A 21,572-nucleotide genomic window follows, 5' to 3' on the forward strand; every position below is an offset into this window, starting at 1 on the left:
AATGGTCAAAGCAATTCATTAAATCAACATGAAAATTTTTGTAGTCCCTACTATATATTCTGGGCACTGTTCTAGGCGCTTGGGGAGGTATGGCAGCGAAAACCAAGTCCCTAGACTTTAGGAAGTTTATATCCATGGGTATGTGGGCGTGGGTGTGGGGTATACAAAAAAAAAAAGTAAAATCAGTTGGTGGGTGACAAGTATTGGGGCTTTCTGTAGTGCAAAGGACGGAAGGAGCGGGACACGGTTATTTCGTAGCGGGCTGTCAAGGCAATAATAGGAAATGTTGGGATGTGCAAAAAGGATGAAAGGTTCTGCAATATGAGAAACACTGTGTAAGGCTGAAGCACAGACTGCACAACTCTCACCATTCAACGGAGTTGGAACACATAAGATCCGAAAGTTTTTCTGCAGAGAAGTTCACATAGCTCCCCTGTACTTTCCTCGGCCCCTCTGCACAAAGGCAAACTCTGCCTTTAAGCCCGTCTCAGGAGCCCGCCACACGCGCAGACGTCTGCGCATGCTCAAGTCCACGCTTGCTAGTGCATCATCTATGCGGATTGCGCATGTGCGAAAGCGAGACGCGCTTTTTGTCCCAAGGCCTTGCCGTACCGTCCAGGCGGCGAGTTGCGTCCCGGTTCAGTAGTGGGTGCAGGGTGTGTCGAGTGTTCTCTTGCTGCGGTCGCCACCGCCGAAATGAACCGCGAGAGCTTCGCGGCGGGCGAGCGGCTGGTGTCGCCGGCTTACGTGCGGCAGGGTTGTGAGGCCCGCCGCTCGCATGAGCACCTCGTACGGCTGCTTCTGGAGAAGGTACCGAGCTGTCGGGTCCCTCTCCAGCCGCAGCGTCCCCCCCTCCCGCCCCCCCAGCCTCCGGTTCCGCCCAGCGCCCCGGTCGTGCTGCGTCCTGCCCACCCGCTTCTCTTTGCTGGTTGAGACCTGTCCGCGGCAGTCTGTCGCAGCTTGGCAAGCATTGTGCTGACTTGCTGCGCTCAGCTCCTTCTCAGCCTCACCAAAGTCAGCAAAACCCAGAGAGTGTTGTGAAGGGAGCGTGCGGGAGTCGGGATTTTGAGTCTGGTTGTTTTCTAACTTCGGGATGTGGAAGTCCCAGTTGCTACTGTTTGTTGGCGAAAAGGGCAAGGTTGGCATCTTCCGTCTTCCACTACTCCCAAGGACTCACGGAACACTTTGTTTCTAAACCACGACATACTAACTCGAGCCAAGAGCTGCCCCCGAACTTCACAGGTCTCGTTCCTACCAGTATGCCGAATTTTAATTTCACTGACGTTTGACAATCCCTAGTTTCAGCAGCCTGGTTGGAACAGTCCTCGTTGAGGATAAGGTTTATTGGTTTTCAGTTACTTTAACTCATTGAAACATCAAACCTGAGTAGATCTCATCGTATTCATTTATTATCACTTCTGGCAATCTGTAGAGAATTGTAATGCACTGTAACGAATGTTTTGCCTATTCGAGGTTTCTGCATAGTGCGGAATTTATGTCTGAAGTTTAGAAAGCAAGGAGTATGGCAAAATACACATTACAAAGTTTAAAAAATGTATTGAAGTAAGGTCCTGGGGGATGGTTTTCTTCAATATACTTGTTTTGTTTTGTTTTGTTTTGTTTAAAGGGCAAGTGTCCAGAGGATGGTTGGGATGAAAGTACACTTGAACTCTTTTTGCATGAACTTGCGATCATGGACAGCAACAACTTCCTGGGTAATTGTGGTGTTGGTGAAAGAGAAGGGAGAGTGGCATCTGCATTAGTTGCTCGGCGTCATTACAGGTATATTTTTAAAGTAGAAGACGTTCCCCCCCCCCTTTTTTTTTGTTAAAAACAATGGTGGTAATAGTAACATATTAAATTATACAATGTCCATTGGTAACCTACTTCTCCCCTATTCAAATGGACATAGAAACTAGATGCAACAGGGAGATGGAAACAATTTGAGTATGTGTTTTTCAGGACAGTAGGATGACAGTGGTGGCTATTCTGTCAGGTTCTGGGTGGTGAACAATACTGCCTATACGTTCTGTTAATAACGTTTAATGTAATAAGCCTGTTTGGTTGTAAGAGTTTAAATATGTTAAGGTTGTTTATAGTTTGCTGGGTTTTTTTTTTTTTAATTTCTTTAATGTTTATTTTTGAGAGAGAGAGAGAGACCATGAGCAGGGGAGGGGCAGAGAAAGAGGGAGACACAAAATCTGAAGCAGGCCCCAAGTTCCGAGCTGTCAGCAAGAGCCCAACACAGGGCTTGATCTCATGGACCGTGAGATCATGACCTGAGCTGAAGTCGGCTGCCCAATCGACTGAGCCATCCAGGTGCCCCAGTTTGCTGTTTCTTTTCTAACACTGCAAGTTTTTTTTTTTTTTAAGAGAATGATATGTAGGTAGAACTTTAAAATGTTGTTCATCTGTATCTAAAATGAGTTATTTTATAAATACCTTGCTTTGTTGTAGTAGATGCAGGAAAGATACATTAAATTTGATTTTAGATTATTAAGTCACCTTTTTCTTTTGCAATATTTTAGGGAGCTTTTTATCAATTCTGTTAACCATTTAATTGGTAGTATTTCCAAATATGATCATTTCTCTGTTCTTCAAAGTTTCCATGAAATATAGGTAAACTAGTAAACACTCCTGTCTTGAAATTTGCAGTGATGAAACTCTTCTGCAGATAGTAGAATTTTATTTCAATCAAAACCATTGCAGTCGGAACTAATAATAATAATGAATCTATAACTTGGATGAAAAATTCATGGTTAAAATGGGCTGATAACATGATTTATAATATTTGTAAAAAAATGCTTTCTACATTAGGTTTCAGGGATAATGAAGTATAACACTAGTGTTCTGTGATAATCCCAGTGTGAAGGATTTCTGATCTAACTATAAAGTACAAACAGACTTTTGATTCTGAAGAATATTCAGAGGTATCTCTCACGTGTATGACATCATCTAATATACAATGAGTAGATTTGCACACTATTTTAAGGAGTATACACAGTTGACCCTTGACCAATATAGGTTTGAAATGTGCAGGTCCACTCACATGTGGATTTTTTTTTTTTGATGAATATAGTACAGTACTTGTAAATGCATTTGCTGTTCCTTATGATATTCTTAATAACATGATCTTTTCTCTAATTTACCTTATTGTTGGAAAACAGTATATAATACACATACAGGATATGTGTCACTTGGTAGGGCTTCCAGTCAACAGTAGGCTATTAGTAATTAAGTTTTGGGGGAATCAAAGTTATTTGTGAATTTTTGACTGTGTGGGCCACCCCCCAAACTCCTGCCTTCAGGGGTCACCTGTAGTATTTTTAAAATTAAGGTGATATTTGAAATAGCAGCTCATGCCCATGGGAACTTAGTCCACTGCTCTGGTTAAGGAAATGGAAAGAAAGAAGAGAATCTGATGTTACATATATTCTGGTTTTCTATTGCTGCCAACATATACCTCGAAACTTAGTGGCTGAAAACAATCATTTATTATTATCTCTCAAAGTTCTGGGGGTTAACTGGGCTCAGCAGGATGATTATTGCTTTCTGTCTCTCATACAGTTGTAGTCAGATGTTGGCTGAGCATTTAGTCATTAGGTTCAACTGGACAGTTTATCTAAGTTGACTCACTTAGATGGCTGAGAGATCAGATGGCCTCTCCAGGTGGCATGGGCCTCTCCAGGTGGCATGGGCCTCTCCCAGCATGGCCGCTGGATTATGAGAGGGAACGCCCACAAAAGCAAGCCCTTCAAGAGGTCAGGTGAAGCTTTAAGGCTTCTTTGACCTAGATCAGAAATTCCAGACCATCACTTCTTGCTAGATTCTTCCTGGCCGAGCAGTTCACTAAGGCCAGTGCAGATTCAATGCAGAGGAATTTGATTCTCTCTCTTGGTGTTGACAATAGTGTGTAGCGTAGGGAGAAAAGGAATTGATGGTGGCCATCTTGGGAGACTAGCTACCACAGTATAAATGATGAATTTGTTTCAACTTAACTAGGATATTTTTACATTGTTAATAGTGTATGAAAAATATCTACAATAGTCAAGTGTTGCCTGTTGTTTTGATTATTGTGTCTATATACTTATACAGTGGATTACTTAGAACACTGAATATTTTTGTCCAGTTGTTGGCCCATTTTTTGCTTAGGTTCATTCATGGAATTGGACGATCGGGTGATATTTCTGCTGTGCAACCAAAAGCTGCAGGTTCTAGCCTTTTGAACAAAATTACCAATTCTTTGGTCCTGGACATCATAAAGTTGGCTGGTATGTACTATGTTAATCATAATACTTTTGGCTGACCAGACATACACCCTTTTGCCTAATATCTTTTATTAATGCCTCTTTCCAAATAGGTTATAAATGGCTTTTGAAAAGATACATATATATATATTTTAAAACCCTTTAGAAAAAGATGGAAAATCAGAACCATAAGCCAGGAGGATGAATTTGGCAGTGAGCCTCCTGAGACCAAGGACAGAAGAAGCACTAAGTCTATAACTCTTACTATTTAATTGAAGAAGTATATCATTTCTTCAAGAAGGGTGCTGGTTTTTCAGTGGAATAACTAATTTCTCTTTTACTTCTTATTTTTAGGTGTCCATACAGTGACCAACTGCTTTGTAGTTCCTATGGCAACTGGTATGAGTCTAACCTTGTGTTTCTTAACATTACGACACAGAAGACCAAAGGCAAAATATATTATATGGCCGAGAATAGACCAGAAGTCCTGCTTTAAATCCATGATCACTGCAGGTAAAGGAAGAGGAGTGGCATATATAATGCAGAAGATTCAGACTGTTTATATAGAGATAGATGAGTGAGAAAGAAACTAAGCGTGTTCCTATTCCTTCCTTTTATTGTCATAAAATACACATAACAAGATTTACCATTTTAATCATTTTTAAAGGTATAGTTCTCTGACATTAAATACATTCACATTGTTGTGCAACCATTGCGTAACACCAGCTCCAGAACTTTTTCATCCTCTTAAACTGAGTCTCTACCCATTAAACAATAACTGCTCCCTCCACACTACCCCCAGTTCCTAACAATCACCTTTCTACTTTCTGTCTCTATGAATCTGACTACTCTGGGTCCTTCATGTAAGTGGAATCAGAGTATTCGTCCTTTTGAGACTGGCTTATTTCACACAGCATAGTATCTTTTTTTTTTTTTTTTAAACTAATTTTTTTTTTTTTAACGTTTTATTTATTTTTGAGACAGAGAGAGACAGAGCATGAACGGGGGAGGGGCAGAGAGAGAGGGAGACACAGAATCAGAAGCAGGCTCCAGGCTCTGAGCCATCAGCCCAGATCCCGACACGGGGCTCGAACTCACGGACTGCGAGATCGTGACCTGAGCCGAAGTCGGATGCCCAACCGACTGAGCCACCCAGGCACCCCTAGCATAGTATCTTTAAAGTTCATCCATGTTGTAGCACGTATCAGAATTTCTTTCCTTTTTTAAGGCTAATATTCCACTGTGTATATATACGTATATATATATATATATGCATAGATATACGTATATATATTTCACATTTCGTTTGTTCATTCATTCATTCATTCATTGATGGACACTTGGGTTGCTTTCACTTTTTGGCTCTTGTGAATAATGCTGCTATGAATATGGGTGCTTAAGTACCTGTTTGAGTCTCTGCTTTGAATTCTTTGGGGTGTATACTCAGAAGTGGAATTGCTGTATCATATGTCCCCATTTTAAAGAATATGATTACCCGTCTCACAAGATTGTTTTGAGTATTAAATAGGATGGCATATGAAATGCCCAACAGCAATCCTTGGAGCATAGACCGTGATTCAGGAATGGTTGTTGCATATACATAAGTGGAATACACATAAATTATTAGCATGAATCAAAGTGTAAGGATACAGGGGTACCTGGGTGGCTCAGTTGGTTGAATGTCTGACTCTTGATTTTGGCTCAGGTCATGATCTCATGGTTCAGTTCATGGGATTGAGCGTCAGACTCCACACAGCCTGCTTGGGATTCTCTCTCCCCCTTACTCTCTGCCCCTTCCCTGCTTGTGCACACGTGCACACACTTTCTTTCTGTCTCTAAGTCAAGAAAGAAAGAAAGAAAAAGTGTAAGGATATAGACATTATTAAGTATAAATGAGGCATAAACTCTACTTTGGTATTTTAGTATTTGGCTTGATTAATTCAAGTCGAAATTGAGAGTTTGAGGTTAATTTTGAATGGCCTCAGTGTGTTGTATGAAATGAACTGTATTAGGCTATAATTAAACTGTGTAAGTAATCCTAAAGAAACTCATGTAAAGGGATTCATAGTAAGGACATATAGCAGAAACTGATAGACTTTTAAAAAATATACCGATTTATTTTAAGTGGCGTAAAGTTGTTAAGTCTATTTATTTATATCATGTTAACCAAAGAACTAATAACCAAACTTCTGGGAAAGATTGCCATGTTGAAAAACTGGAAACTTTTCCAAAAGATGTTAGGATTTGTACTACAATTTATAGTTTATCCTTTCTTAGGATAGCCTAATTCTTAGTAAATAAGATAGTTGTATCCTCAGAAAAAATTTTCATTTTAAAAAGTTTTAAAAGCAAAAATAAGATCGTGTCTAGAGAATTTGAGAAATAATAGAAAATCAGCTGTAATTAGGAAGCTACTTATTTAAGTAAAGTTTTGTGTGTTTGTTTTGATAGCTGTGAAAATACAGGTATAAAACCTGGACATCTCTGCACCAACATAATTGAATTGATTTTATAGTGGCCAGGTTTTTATATTTCTGTAGATAGAATGCAGACAACTTGATATGGATTTTAGAACACAAAAGTACTTGCTCATAACTGTGCTTTAATTTGTTGTGTGGTCTTGTGAAAGCCACTCAATTTTCCTAAACTTCAGCACCCTTATCTTTGACACGAGTGAGATCAGCTAAATGGTTTCTAAATCTCTTACAGCTCCTAAATCCATGAATCTAGTCTGCTGTGGATTTGCTATTTGGGAAGACTCAAGATGTAACTGCATAATAACTTTATGTGTAAAATTTCCCAAGTTTAGTTTCTATCCAGTTTGTAAGATTTAAGCACTTAGATTTTACTTTTACCCTAAGTACTTACTAATATTACAAAATAATTTAGTTATCTAAATACTTTACATGTTGGCATGAGCACTGGGTGTCATATGGAAACCAATTTGACAATAAATTTCATATGAAAAAAATAAATGCTTCATACATTATTTAGTGTATATGTTGCACATACAACTCTTAATGTTCATGGATCTCTAAATATTCACCATACAAGATTACATAGTTATTATTTGGGTAGACCTTTGAGCATATGCTAGTTAAGTGTACTAATTCAATTGACAATTGGGAAAGTTTTTGTATGTAAGTTATAGAAGACCCTTGTAAACTATGAGATGGGTCAGTGATCATTAGGCTACTAAAATGCATTACTTTTTCCTTAGTAAAATACTAAGTTGATTGTGATTTGTTTTGGTACTTGAATTGTATTATTTTTTTGTTCATTCCTGACATAAGGTGAACTTAGAATGAAATGTTGCCAGAGAATGAGTAGATTTACTTTTCTGTGGTCTGAAATTGTATGTACTAAGTGATCCTTTTATCAATGACTCTGTAATTACTTTTATAGGTGTCTATTTGACATTTGTTTTCCTTCCCAGAAATAGGCATATCTTTCTGGGCATATCTGAGTGTTAAATAGTTTTGTGGTCCTAATTGTGGTCTAGGGGTCCTTCACATTATTTTGACCTGCCTTTGACTCATACCAGTATTGAGCCAGGTCTTTATCACTAGGGGAGGGTTCACTGACCAAATCAAATATTTAGAGTTCTTATGCAGAATGGCACTGTTTCCTAGAGTTCCAGGATTTTTCTTACTTTCGTTTACCTAACACTTTGATCTCGGATTGGCTTGGTTAGGTTTTGAACCCGTGGTAATAGAGAACGTGTTAGAAGGTGACGAGCTGCGCACAGACCTGGAAGCAGTGGAGGCTAAAGTCCGGGAACTTGGGCCTGATCACATTCTGTGCGTTCATTCTACTACCTCCTGTTTTGCTCCAAGGGTGCCTGATAGGTAAATAATTTGTAAATACTGTCCTGTAGATGTTGATTGGTCTTTTAAGTGAAATGCAGACCTACTAACTGTCAAACATGCTTAAGTAACACGTGGCAGTAAATAGGTGAACGGGACCGGTGGAGAAACGACAGTGGTTTGGGAAAATGAAAATTTGGGTAGAGAAGTTGGGAAAACAACTAGTAGCAAGTGGACCTGAGCAGACAAAAAACATCTCTGTTTTCTTGTTTGTTCCTGTTTCTAATCTCTGTGTATCTTTTCCTCATTGTTTTGTAGAAGTTTCTAAGCATAATGTTGGATTTACTTGTTTTCATTGCTATCTCCATTTCTTTGATCTTACAGTAAGTTTTCCTATGTAAGAACTATCAGTATTAACAGATTTTTAAATAGAAAATTTTAGGATTATTTATTGCCTTTTGAATTCTTTTAATTGGAAGATTAACTCACATGTACACTCAAGTGTTCACAGTGGATGTCTTTGCATTTTGAGAAAAATGCATACATTTAAGAAAAGCAAGGACACTTAGGTCACTCTGTTGTTAAGCATCTGGCTTCCGCTCGGGTCATGATCTCACAGTGTGTGATTTCGAGTCCCACATCCCCACATCGGCTGAGCTGGAGCCTCGCTTCAGGAGAGCATTGCTGCTCTCTTTCTCTCTTCTCTCCCCCTCCCTCCCCCTCTCCCCCTCCCTCCCCCTCTCCCCCTCCCCCCCCTCCCCCTTGCTCACTTGCACCTTTCTTCTCTCAAGAGAAAAGGGAAGAAAAGAATAAAGAAAAGCAGAAAGGGAAAAAGCAAATGTTTACTCTTTAAAGGGTGTCCACAAATGTTTATTCTGGAAATGTAATAGGCCTGAGTATAGTAATACAGATTCCTAGTTTTGACAGCAGCTGTTTCATTTGAACATTTTGAACTGATGTGCTAATAATTGGTGAAAACTATATTGACTTGGACTATTTTTTTTAGGTTGAGTTGTATATACTTTAGTTTTAATTCATGGAATCACATACTTCAGCAGTAATGAATGTATGTTAATTTTTATCATTTTACTATTATTATTACTATTTATTATTATAGGCATGTTTTAAGAGACAATTTTAAGAGCATGCTTTTGAAAATTTACCTTGTTATGTTACTCTGTGGATTCTATTTTAAGATTATGTTACATATGCTTTTGTTGTTTATTCATTACTTACCAATCAGATTTTAAATTTATATTGAAATATTAAATAAACATCTCTATTGTTCTTCATTGATGATATTGCTATCTAGAAGAATTTTAACGTGATAGAAATAAATCCCATTTCTAAAAACAGCACATGGATATTTGTGATAGATTTTTTTAATGTTTATTTTTGAGAGAGAGAGAGACAGAGTGCGAGCGGGGGAGGGCAGAGAGAGAGAGAGGGAGACACAGAATCCAAAGCAGGCTCCAGGCTCTGAGCTGTTAGCACAGAGCCCAATGCGGGGCTTGAACTCACGAACTGTGAGATCATGCCCTGAGCCGAAGTCAGATGCTGAACCAACTGAGCCACCTAGGGGCCCCTATGTTAGATTATTTATGCTTGAGGATAGTTTTGTTTCATTTTGACTTTTTTTTGATGTTTACAGTATGCTTGGTGTAGGGTTAAGTATTTTACATGTATTATCTCTTTTGGAAACAAATCACGAAAGTTTTTTATCAGTGAGCAAAATTCTCATGTGCCATTATTTTTAGTTGTGTTATAGAATGACTGTTTCTGGTATGGGTGAACTTTAGGAAAATGGTAATACACAGTTGTAGTAATATGTTTGAACTTCTGATTTTATTAAATTTAAAATATGATTTTATTTCATTGCATTAAGCTTAATTCCTTTATAGTCTTAATTTGAATAGTTGTATATATACGTTGTCTTTATTAATTCATTTGACAGAGTATTGTGGGGCAAAATCAGTCAAAGGAAATGTAATAAAAAAGGATATCATTTTTTCTATTTGACAAGCTGATCTTCAGTTGGCTGCTAAGTTAGAATACAATTTGATTCACATGTAAGATTTTTTGTCTCTCCTTGCCTTTCATTAAATACCTTTATACACGCTCTAAACATGAGCAGACTTCCTCAATTCTGAGTATTTAAAACTACTCACAAGTGATTCTTTTTTCTTTTTAAAATAGTACTTTATGTTGTTATAGTATCTTACGGTCAAGGAAGTTTGTTATTAAGGAATGCTTTCATTAGAACACAAACACATAAAAGTGCATTTTGTGAAGAAAATACTTGGGTATATCCCAGAAGGTCTAGTTTGTTAAAAACGACGTCTGATTAATTTAAGTAGTAGAAAGGTTCCTGTGTCAATTTGTGAGCTTTATGAAAATGAATGATAAAATGACTCTTTAATTCATAATACTTTAAGGAAGTAGATTGAAAACTTCGGACGAATGAACAGAATAATGTCAGTCCTATCTGTACTTTAAAAACATATTAACGCGTATCTACTAAAAAAGAAAACGTATTTGGCAAAAGTAAGTAATAAAACTATGTAATAGATATTTGAAATACATCCGTGTGGGAAAGAACTTTTACTGAATAAAAGTGCTTTGCTTCTAGATTCTTTATATTGTAAAAAGAACATTTTTTAAAAATTTAACTTTATTAAATCATAGGATTTAGTCTTAGCTTCACAGCACGTGAAGACATTTCTATTAAGAGATCACCTCCGTCACAAGTAGTAGTTAGTTTCTCAGAGGAACATCATTTATTACATTCTAATTGAAATTTATTACCTTACTTTACATAGAGTTAGACTCTCAAATTGTTTTAATATAAGGAGTGTCAAATGAAAAAGTAAGAGTGAATTTAAAACTGGCAGCTATTTAAAAGATTCTTTAGTTTCCAAGTTGTTGGAAAATGTTATTTTGGTACTGAAACGTTTTAATGTTCTGTATTTTTTAATACATTAAAGTCTACTTGAAAATGTATTTTTTACTTTATGAGATGTTAAATGTGAGATTTCTTAAGATTTCAAGATATGCTAATTATTTTGCAGATATTAGCTTTAGTATACTAAGCAACCAAAAGCATTTAAAAATGAGCATACCACCTTGTAAGGGGTCATTATAATCTGCTTCTTGCTTTATATATATATATATAGGAAATTTTAAAGCGATTTAAAAGCTACCATCTATGTAAGTTTTTATAAATACCCGTTTCTCATTTATTGGTAACATTATTTTAAAAGCTTTTTTAGATTTATCCTGAAGTGCCTGCTGCTGAATTTTATGCTAAAATTCTGATATAGAAATTTCAATTTTCCCATTTTTTTCCTAGTGTACATTAAGAATAACTATTAAATTAGAAAAGTTTTCACACTGTAATTTATAAAAGCACAGTAAAAATATGTCTTTCTGTTGAATATTTATGTCTGTAGATTAGAAGAACTGGCTGTGATTTGTGCTGATTACGGCATTCCGCATGTAGTCAACAATGCGTACGGGGTGCAGTCTTCCAAATGTATGCACCTCATCCAGCAGGTAAGAGAGTTTAGAAAGATGCGTCAAGAAACAATGATTTTAACGTATTACAGGATTGTTACTTTGTTTTTCTTACAACTTAACGTAGTAAAATCAACTCTGTAGCATCTTCAACTTCATGGCGGGTTAGAAATTAGCATTTTATAGCCACACAGTAAAAATCATTCTTCTTTAATGGTAATCGGACTACTAGCTTTGGTCAAGACCAACACAGAAATACTTCAGTAGCTTATTTTTTGTGACTTTCTGAGAACATTTCATTACCAGTATTCTCATTTTTCTAATCTACTGGATTATTGTCTTTTTTAAGCTATATTGATGATTGATTCCATATTTAACATTTAAGGAACCACTGTACCTCATTATCCTAGGCTGGAAATGGCCTCACTTATAAACATTTTAGTGTATAGCTATGGAATTGGCAGGGTTTAAAACACGTGACGATTTTGTTTTTACAAGCATCAACTAGATCCTGGTCATCTGTTTTAGATTCATGTTTTGAAAATGTGTCTGGGCATCCCATCCCGCTCGGAATAAGAATCTCGCCATGACCTGCAAGGCTTTGTGTCTTCAGGCCTCTGCACCTTCTCCAGTTTCATTTACTTGTGCTCTCCCTCCCATCCGCTGTCTCTGGGCCTAATTGCCTTTTTTTCTGTGCCTCCCGTGTGCCACATGTGTGTGCACTGCCCTGTTTTTACTCTTGCTCCTTCCTCTCACTGGATTCCTCTTCCAGAGAGTTACTTGGTGTCTTACCTCTCTTGAAGTCAGTGAGACTCTCTTAGACTCTCTGTCTAAAATAACAGGGTCCTGTGTCTTGCCTGCATTTTCTGTCTCCTTTTTTGTGTTTTTTACCAGAAACATTGATTTTAAGGTACACATTTTTCCACATTATAACATCCCTGAAATTGGGGTGTCTTAGAATCAGTGGTGTCTGATTAACATTGTAATGTTAATTGGTAATGTTTTTTCTGACCTAGTAGTGTGGAAAATTTGGATGCTTCTTAAAATTGATGACCTCTTGCTCTGTTTTTCATAGCGCTTCTCACCATTTGATAAGATATTTATTTTTTTATTGTCTAGTTATTGGTAGTAACCAGAATTAAGGTTCTGTTAGGGAAGAGACTTTGTGACTTTGTTTTGTTCGCTGTTATGTCTTCAGTATTTAAGACGGTCTCTGGTACATAGTTGATACACAATAACTGGTTACTGAAAAAATTGGATGAGTAAATGAAGTATTATATCTACTACAACGATTATTTATACTGTATGAGGATGTGGATAGGCGTTATCCATGTATGGTGTTAAGTTACATAATTTGTACGCATAATGTTGTGAATCACATACTCAGTTTTGGCACATGTGGTTTGTGTTACGTGGGCAAGACTTAACTCACAGATTATCTGTGACCTTCTCCAGTGTGGTGGTGAATGCTTCTTAGCCAAGTAGATCCTATCTGGAAAAAAAAATTTTCTTGGAGCATGCTGGTATCATCTCTCATATAAATGTGGTTTGTATGATGGTATTAGCTGATCTGCTTAATTTTTTTTTAATTTTTAATGTTTATTTATTTTTGAGAGATACAGTCCGAGTGCAAGGGGGGTGGGGGTAGGGCAGAGAGAGGGAGACACAGAATCCAAAGCAGGCTCCAGGCTCTGAGCTGTCAGCACACAGCCTGATATGGGGCTTGAACTCACAAACCGTGAGATCGTGACCTGAGCCAAAGTCGGATGCCACTGACTGAGCCACCCAGGCGCCCCTGCTTAATTTTTTTACTCAAAGGTTGTACCAGTTAGGATGCAATTGGCTGCAAGTAAAAGACACCCGACTCAAATTAGCCTAACCAGTAAGGAAATCCATAAGTTTACATAACGCAAGAAGTCCAGAGCTGGAGTGGGTGGTAGGCATGTTATGTCAAGGAAGACCGTGCACCATTTCTTCCATATCTTTTTGCATTATTCCTGAACTTTTAAAGAACGTTTTCATCACAATTCTAGGCTAGATTATCTCCAATGTGAATGGTAGCGGAGAAAAGCTGTATAATTCTCTACACTGGAAATCTTGAAAAACATTTTATTTCAGTGATTTGTTTTTATGTCTCCTCTCCCTTTCCCCTTTTCCTCTTTAAGTTTTATCAGCCTCAATTCTTTTGAAAGTTAAGCACGTCAGCATTACTAAAAGTTCAGAAGACTGAGGAAGGAGTAGAATATCACTCATAAACCTGTACACTAACAAATACCCTTAATAGTTTGTGTCCACTTTCTTCTCATTTTTATATGTATATTCCTTTTTTACAATAGTGACAGTCGTTGTGTACATTTAGCGTTAACTTTTTTAAACTTAGTGCAAAAAATATTTAATTTTCATAGATTACATTTCCGTATTCTCCACATGCCTGTGAAATCTTCATAAAGATCATTTCAGTGATTCCAAAACATTCACTCAGATATTATATATTTAACCCAGAAGTGCTTAGTGTTGTGGTGCCCATGGTATAATTTTGAATACTGGAAAATTTGGCGGCATAACTGGAGAGATTAAGACATAGACAGTGCGTTCCAAGATGTGATGTAGAAGGTGCCCGTGGAAGTGTGCTTCATGAATGCCTGCCTTTGTCGTCCCCTCTCTTCCTTGGTGAGGTGAAAATCTTAACCAGAAGATAACACTTTAAGATGGGTGGGTGAGTGGTTTTTAAACACAGCTGTTGTATTGTCGCAGATACTGTATTACCTTCTAAAATTAGCAGTTCTTAAAAAAAAAAACAACAACAGTACTCAAACATTTGAATTTTCCCAAATTGGCCCTCACAAAGAGAGGTGTTGGTACTGTGGCTTTAAACTAAACAAATATTTGGGTCTTTTTGAGTGCCACTGCTGTTTCATGATGTTCTAGAAAATTAAAGTTAGCTTTCATTCATCTCAATAGTTCTTAGTGATATATGTACCATTTACTGAGTACCCACCATGCGCCAGGCATCCTCCTGGACTTTTAAAGTTTATTAGCTCAATCCTAACGACTTAAGGTGTACTTGTTATTTCTGTTCTATAAATGAAGAAGCAAACTTAGAAGGATTAAGTGACTTGCCCAAGGTCCAGTAGCTACAAAATGGCCCATGTAGTTCAGTGAGGCTTCAAAGCCCCATGTTTTCCTTTAAAAAAACAGCATGCTGAAACTGTAAACACTTCCTTGAGAAGACAGCAGTGTAGTAATCAAACCGTCAGTGAAGAAAGAGCTATAGCTACAGCGTGTCAGCTTATTTATTTATTTTTATTTTAAAGACCCTGCCCCAGGGTGACTTAATCCTCAGCACAGAAAGCATTCTGGTATGCACGTGTCGTTGAAGTCAGCTCTGAACAACCTGTGCTTCTGTTTCTATGCTAAACTGACTCATTTAGAAGACTGATGGAATACGGATAGTAGGACGGATTAATGGAGAAGGATGTGGTAGAGTCACAAAAATACATAGGATTAATCTTTTTAGAGTCAGAATGGATTGTAAGGCTCCCGAAGTGTGGGAAGCAGTGGCTTCGCTTATTAAGAATTTGAGAAAAGGGGCACCTGGGTGGCTCAGTCGGTTGAGCGTCCGACTTCGGCTCAGGTCACGATCTTGTGGTCTGTGAGTTCCAGCCCCGCGTCAGGCTCTGGGCTGATGGCTCAGAGTCTGGAGCCTGCTTCCGATTCTGTGTCTCCCTCTCTCTCTGCCCCTCCCCCGTTCATGCTCTCTCTCTCTCTGTCTCAAAAATAAATAAATGTTAAAAAAAAAAATTAAAAAAAAAAAGAATTTGAGAAACACCTTGGATCCTCTGTCTCCTTCTCTCTCTGCCCTTTTGCCCTGCTTTCAAAAATAAGTAAACATTAAAAAACAAAAGAACTTGGGAAAAGTAGGTATTATACTACTTATTCACAGACCTAATTCTCAGTTCATTCAACACACATTTACAGGGTTTCCCTCTGTGTGCCAGGCATCAGGTTAGGCACTGGGGATACAGGGGCGAATACAACAAAATCCTTATCTTCACGGAACAGAAGCAGACAGTAAACAATAAGTACGACGGGCCTTGATAAATGCTCTGGATCGGGAAGGGGGTATCAGATTAGATGGAGCGATCCAGAAAGTCCTCCCCAGGAAGTAACGTGAGCAGAGCCCCAAGTGATGGGAAGGAGTAGGCCACGCAGCTCTTTAGAGTCCAGACAGGAGATAACAGCAAGGGCCAGGACTCTGAGGCAGGAGTGTGCTTGGGGTATGCAAAGAACAAGGAGGCCAGTATGGCTGGACCAGGGCAAATGAGGGCGGCAGTGGTAGTAAAGAGAAGTGAGGTGTGTTAGCATTTGGGATTTTATCCTTGGTATGGTCGTCAGCCATGGGAGGGTTTGGAGCAGGAGAGTGACGTGTGATTTACGTTTTTTGACCATCATTGTGGCTACTGTGCGAGTAATAGACTGTAGGAAGGCAAGAGTGGAGGGCTGCTGCAGAGCTCACATGAAGTAAGTTGGTGGCTCAGGCCAGAATGGTAGCCATTAAGGTGTTCAGAAATGGTTAGATTCACATGTATTTTGAGAGTGGCTCTTACAGGCTGTACTGATGAATCAGATGTGAGGTGTGAGGAAATGAGAGTTCAGAGCCCAAGGCTTCAGCTTGGGCAGTTGGAAGAGTGGAAATGCCATGGGAATAAGACTTTATTTTATAAACCTGGGCTCTTCCTCCAGATTACCTAGGTTTTAGTCCCTGTTGTATCTTTGATTACCTTGGTGACTTCTAGTGAGGTGCTTTAACTGCCTGGATTTGAATCCTAGCTGTGCTGTTAATATTAAGTACACTCCTGACCTTGGGCAGGTCGCTTTAGTTTTATTGTCCCTTAATTTTCTCATCTGTAAAATAGCAATTATAGTAGCATCTACCTCATATGGTTATTACAAGGGTTAAGGATGTGAAGTGCTTAGAACAGTACCTGACGCACAGTAGGTTCTCGATAAATACTGGCAGAAATTATTATATGAACAAGTATCTGTTTTATTTGCTATCGTTGTCCCTAGAACCTTGGACAATGTTTGGCAGCTGATAGGTGCCCAGATATTTCTTTTGTGAATAAACAAGGAAATGAATGAGCTGGTAATTGACAACCCTTTCCTTCATAGAACATGCTCGTATGATTCCCGTTTTATTTAAAAACCCTTTCAGCCTTCTGGTATTTTTTTCCTCCTCATTGATATCCTCTGACTTCAGTGAGTGGGTCTAGCTTGCTTTTTTATCTTTTTTGCTAAGCAATTTATCAAACCATACTTGATGGATATTAACTAAACTTACTATGGTAATCACTTCATAATGTATGCATATATCAAATCATCGTGTCGTACACCTCAAACTTCTACATACTGTGTCAATTATATCTCACTAAAGCTGGCATTTTTTCACTTAAAAATTTGAAAAAAAACCATACTTCCACATTTTTTTGCAAAGTTTCATCTTTTAAAAATATTTAGATATACACTGAATATTTAGATATGTGTTCTGTTTCTTTGATAAAACCATTTGTTTTTCGGGAGCCTGTTTGTCTTCTTGCCATGGAGTGTGGTAGTGCCTTTTATGCTCTCTGGGTTTTAGCGGTGAGGGGATTCTAGCAAAGTCCGATGCAGTGGTGGTTCTCTTACACTCCTGTACCTGATTTAGGCTCACGTTTCTCTCAGGAAGCCTTGGACAGTACTGAAGTGTTAATAAAAGACAACTCTTAACTGTTCCTCTTTATTTTTACCTTCTACTACTTTGTGTGCTGTTCAGTTATTCTATTAGTCTTTGTATGCTTCTCTCTGTTTTCCTGTGATACAGTGAGATTTTCTTTGATCATAGTTTATGAGGAAATTAGAAGAGTAGTAGGGAAAGGTTGAGATTGAAACAATCGTGCAGTAGCTTCCGAAGTAGTCTGCTTCCCTTTCCTGCTTTTGTGTTTCTGCCGATTGCCTGGATCTGGTCTCTTAGATTAGGCCAGCTATCTGCTCCTTCTATTCTCCCTGAGATATGGATGTGGAGGGAAAGTGTGAAGATGAAGGTCAAATGTGGTTATATTAATAAGAATGTAGATTGTGAATACAGATTGAAAATCTGCCACTACAGATAAAGAAAAAAAACTATCTTAGTTGAAATTTAGATAGTATCTCTATTTTTAAGAGAAGAAAATTGAAGCACATCAGATAGAAGGTCACAGACTATGTTGGGTGGGGACTAGAACTTAGTTTTTACATTTCTAGTAGGTAAGTATTCCTTTTTTCACTAGAATATTAGATTTTCACTTGAAGTTCATTTGCAGTGGAATAAGATCACCTAAGATTATGGCATTAGGAAACACGAGTTCTTTAGAAACATTGCCAAGAGTATACAAAAAAGATTCCATTAGTTGATATGGAAAATAAATTTTCTCTCGTGTTGTCTGAATGGTGGTAGGAGCACAGATTGTCGCTTAAGGTGGTCATGCAGGTAGTAGATTATCCAAGCATCAAAGAGAAGTACAGTACTTAAATGTATAGCTGATCGATTGGCAACATGGGTGGCTAACGTCTATTAGATTGTGGTGGCCACTCTTGTTTAAAGTTAGTTAATAGTTGCAGGACCCACTGTTGGCATTTCTTGTCAAACGGAAGATCACAGATGAGAGACAAGGGAAGAACCTACTGTCGTATCCAACATTAAGGTGCAAAGCTGAGTTCGCACCTGAACTACCACGGAAACGCTGCCTTCCTCCCCAGGGTGGTGTGAGGATTTAATGATTTGTTTGCATGAAAGCAGGTGGTAAACTATAAAGTGCTCTTTCACGTAAAAGGAGCAGCATTTAAAACTCATTTAATACTTAAAAATCCTTTATTGGCACTGTTACGAAGAAAATTAGAATACTTGATCTGACATTTCATGCATTGTTTAATGGTATTTACTTGTTAATAGCAGTTGTCGTCTCTTTTTCTAGAAGCCAATCTGTAATACTACATGTTACTTCATTCTAGGGGGCTCGAGTTGGTAGAATAGATGCTTTCGTACAGAGCTTGGACAAAAATTTCATGGTTCCAGTAGGTGGCGCTATAATTGCTGGCTTTAATGATTCCTTCATTCAGGAAATCAGCAAGATGTATCCAGGTAAATAAATCAGTTGCTCTTCAGAAAAAGTAACTAACAAACAAAAATTCCATTTGTACCTAGGCCACTATAATAAATTTTAATTTCCCTGCCCTGAATGTGACTTGTTCATCTTATTTCAGGAAGAGCTTCTGCTTCACCTTCTTTAGATGTCCTTATTACTTTATTATCACTTGGATCAAATGGCTATAAGAAGCTATTAAAAGAAAGAAAGGTAAGTTTTCCACTTCGGTACAAAATCATACCCTTGACTAAAATCCTTCCGTATTACTGGTGTTTTTGCCTTTTGGTCTGCCACTTGGAAGGCATAGCTAGCTAGTGCGGTCCTAGAGCATTTACTTTGATCTGGAATCACCCCAGGGGGTTTTCAGTGAATCGTTCTCTCCTGTCTGTCCAGATATGGTGAGAGATCTTGGACGAGTGAGTTTGCTTTTGTGTTTTTTGAGAAACTCCTACATCAGAGATTCTTATTAGTTCAGTAAAAATCAGTTCATTTATCACTTAAAGATAGAGGCCCTTGAAAAACAAACATACAGGTTTGTTTCCTCTTAGTTTTTGGAAGTCTGAAGACTTGTATAGGTGTGAGATGTCAGTCACAGGAGAAAGAACCAGGTCAGAAGTTAGCTAGCTTCTCATTCTAAAATAATAAATTCATCCCTTGTCATTACTGCAATGCTGAACTCATTGGTTATGTTGGCTGTGAAAAGAAAAGTGACATTTGTGCTTAAAAACTAGACTTTGTCTCCAACACTAAAAACTAGCTTTAATTAATTCAGGACAACTCCAGAATTGTAGACAGAGACAGTGTTGGCAGGGCGGGTCAGACTAAAATGTTTTATTCATCTCCCATCTGGGAGAGCTAGCGGCCCCTGGGACAGTTTTTGTATCTGTGTAACTTCCCAACCATCAGTAGCAGTTGTAGTCCCTTAGATTATTAATAGCACTTCACGTATTTTAAGATACTTTATGTATGTTTTGTGGTAGATCCTCTCAACAGCCTTATGAATATGCAACAGAAGTTGAAAAATTTTGTTCCCTGTTTTACTCTAGTCCTCGCACCGCCCCCCCGCCCCCCAAAAAACAGTCCATAGGAGAGTAATTGTTTATATTGTGAGGACCTCTCTTCATACTTATGTGATATGGAAAAAGACGCTCAACATCACACGTATGAAAACCACGGTGAGGTACCACTGCACACCTCGCAGAAGGAAGCTGACAGTACTAGATGCTGGCAAACCTCTCAAGCAAGTAGATCGCTCAGACATTGCTGATAGGAACACAAATGGTACAGCAACTTTGGAAAACACTTTCGCAGTTTTTTATAAAGTTAAACATATGCTACCATATAAACTAGCCAGCCCACTCCTAGTGCTTTACTCAAGGGAAATGAACATTTATGTCTGTACAAAAACCTATACGTGAATGTCTGTAGTGATTCTATTCAGTATTGCCAAACCCTGGAAACAACCCAAATGTCTGTCATCTGGTATATAAACAAACTGTGGTATATAATACTCAGCAATAAAAAGGAACAAATTACTGATATGTGCAACAAAATAATGGCTCTCAAAATAATGGCCTTATATTAAATGAGATAAGCCATGCTCAAAAGATACATATTAAATGGTTTCATTTGTATGCCATCCTGGAAAAGGCAAAAAACATATCAGGACGGAGAAGAGATCAGTGGTTGTCAGAGTCTTGGTTTGAGCGAGGGGACTCATGGGGTAGTAAACTGTTCTGTATCTTGAGAGTGGGAGTGTTTTCATAACTGTATAGATTTGTCCAAACTCATAGACGTGAACCCCTGAAAACTGGGCCTCCGAAACTTTACTGTATATAAATTATGCCTCAATAAACCTAACAAACATTTCCAAATGATTTGACTAAAACTCCAGTTTGATCAACTCCCCGAAGTGATCATCACGGTAATAGATTGTTGTAGTTAAGAGAAGACCTCAACAAATCTTCCAAGGAGCCTTTTCCGTATGACAGATGAGACCTGTTTATAGATGAGCAAAACTATCACCTGTTTGTATTGTTCATATGAGAGTTTAGTTGTATTAAGTGCCCGTGGGTCTTAGCTCTCCTACAACTGGTTGTTTTGCTATGGAAAAGCCATTTGAACTTGCAGATTTTTTGTGAGGTGTTTCTGTCATCCTCATTTTTACGGGAGACGGAAGGATAAATAATGTGTCTGAGGTAAATTGTGGGCCATGGGTTTAACGCTAGGCAATTGGGCCTCTGATCCTCTATCTTAACCTCTAAACTCTGCTGCTTTTTTCCTATATGGATAAATAATCTAGCCTGGTAGCTGTGTAGTTATCTTACATAGCTATAAATCTGAAGACTTATGTCTACCAATACGCAAAGGAGGCAAAGGCAATGAATGAATTTAGCAACCCTGGCCAAAAAAGCTCAGTTGTATTTTAGAAAGGATGTAAGGTATTTTGTTTGTACAGAATCGCTGTTGATGGGGAGCTGCCCCTCCCTGACTCCAGGTGATCCCAGTGGGACTGTCAGTTACAGTGTTCTTTCCTCCTTTTGTCGGAGCGGTGGGCATATGACCCGGCTAGCTTGGTTCACAGGTAGGCATGTGGAGGTCGACTCCTTCCAGCAGACTTGATAGAGTCTTGAGAGAGAGGGGGTTTGCTGCTTTGCAGATAGTAAACTGTAAGCATATGATCTTATTACTCACCTGCCATACTTCTGGCCTCACCAAGAAAGCCTTCTTGGGACTAGAAAATCTAAGAGGGAAACAGAACTAAGAATCATCTGAGTTTCTGGATCCAGCCATGCCTCCTTGTAGACTTGGCTGTAGATGAACCAACAAATTCCCTTTTTCGTTTT

General features: G+C 38.3%; 1 protein-coding gene across 1 annotated transcript in view; it reads left to right on the forward strand.

Moving 5' to 3' along the window:
* The first annotated feature begins 380 nt into the window (after positions 1–380).
* SEPSECS (Sep (O-phosphoserine) tRNA:Sec (selenocysteine) tRNA synthase) overlaps positions 381–21,572 on the forward strand; it is a 33,665-nt gene continuing 12,473 nt past the window's right edge. Inside the window, exons 1-8 of the mRNA XM_042936776.1 lie at positions 381–810; positions 1,628–1,782; positions 4,153–4,271; positions 4,602–4,760; positions 7,942–8,095; positions 11,503–11,605; positions 18,593–18,722; positions 18,845–18,936. Of these exons, the coding sequence (XP_042792710.1) occupies positions 697–810; positions 1,628–1,782; positions 4,153–4,271; positions 4,602–4,760; positions 7,942–8,095; positions 11,503–11,605; positions 18,593–18,722; positions 18,845–18,936 (1,026 nt within the window). The 5' untranslated portion in view covers positions 381–696. The remainder of the gene's footprint in view (positions 811–1,627; positions 1,783–4,152; positions 4,272–4,601; positions 4,761–7,941; positions 8,096–11,502; positions 11,606–18,592; positions 18,723–18,844; positions 18,937–21,572) is intronic.

Source organism: Panthera leo, chromosome B1 (genome assembly GCF_018350215.1).
Source record: "Panthera leo isolate Ple1 chromosome B1, P.leo_Ple1_pat1.1, whole genome shotgun sequence".
NCBI lineage: Eukaryota > Metazoa > Chordata > Mammalia > Carnivora > Felidae > Panthera > Panthera leo.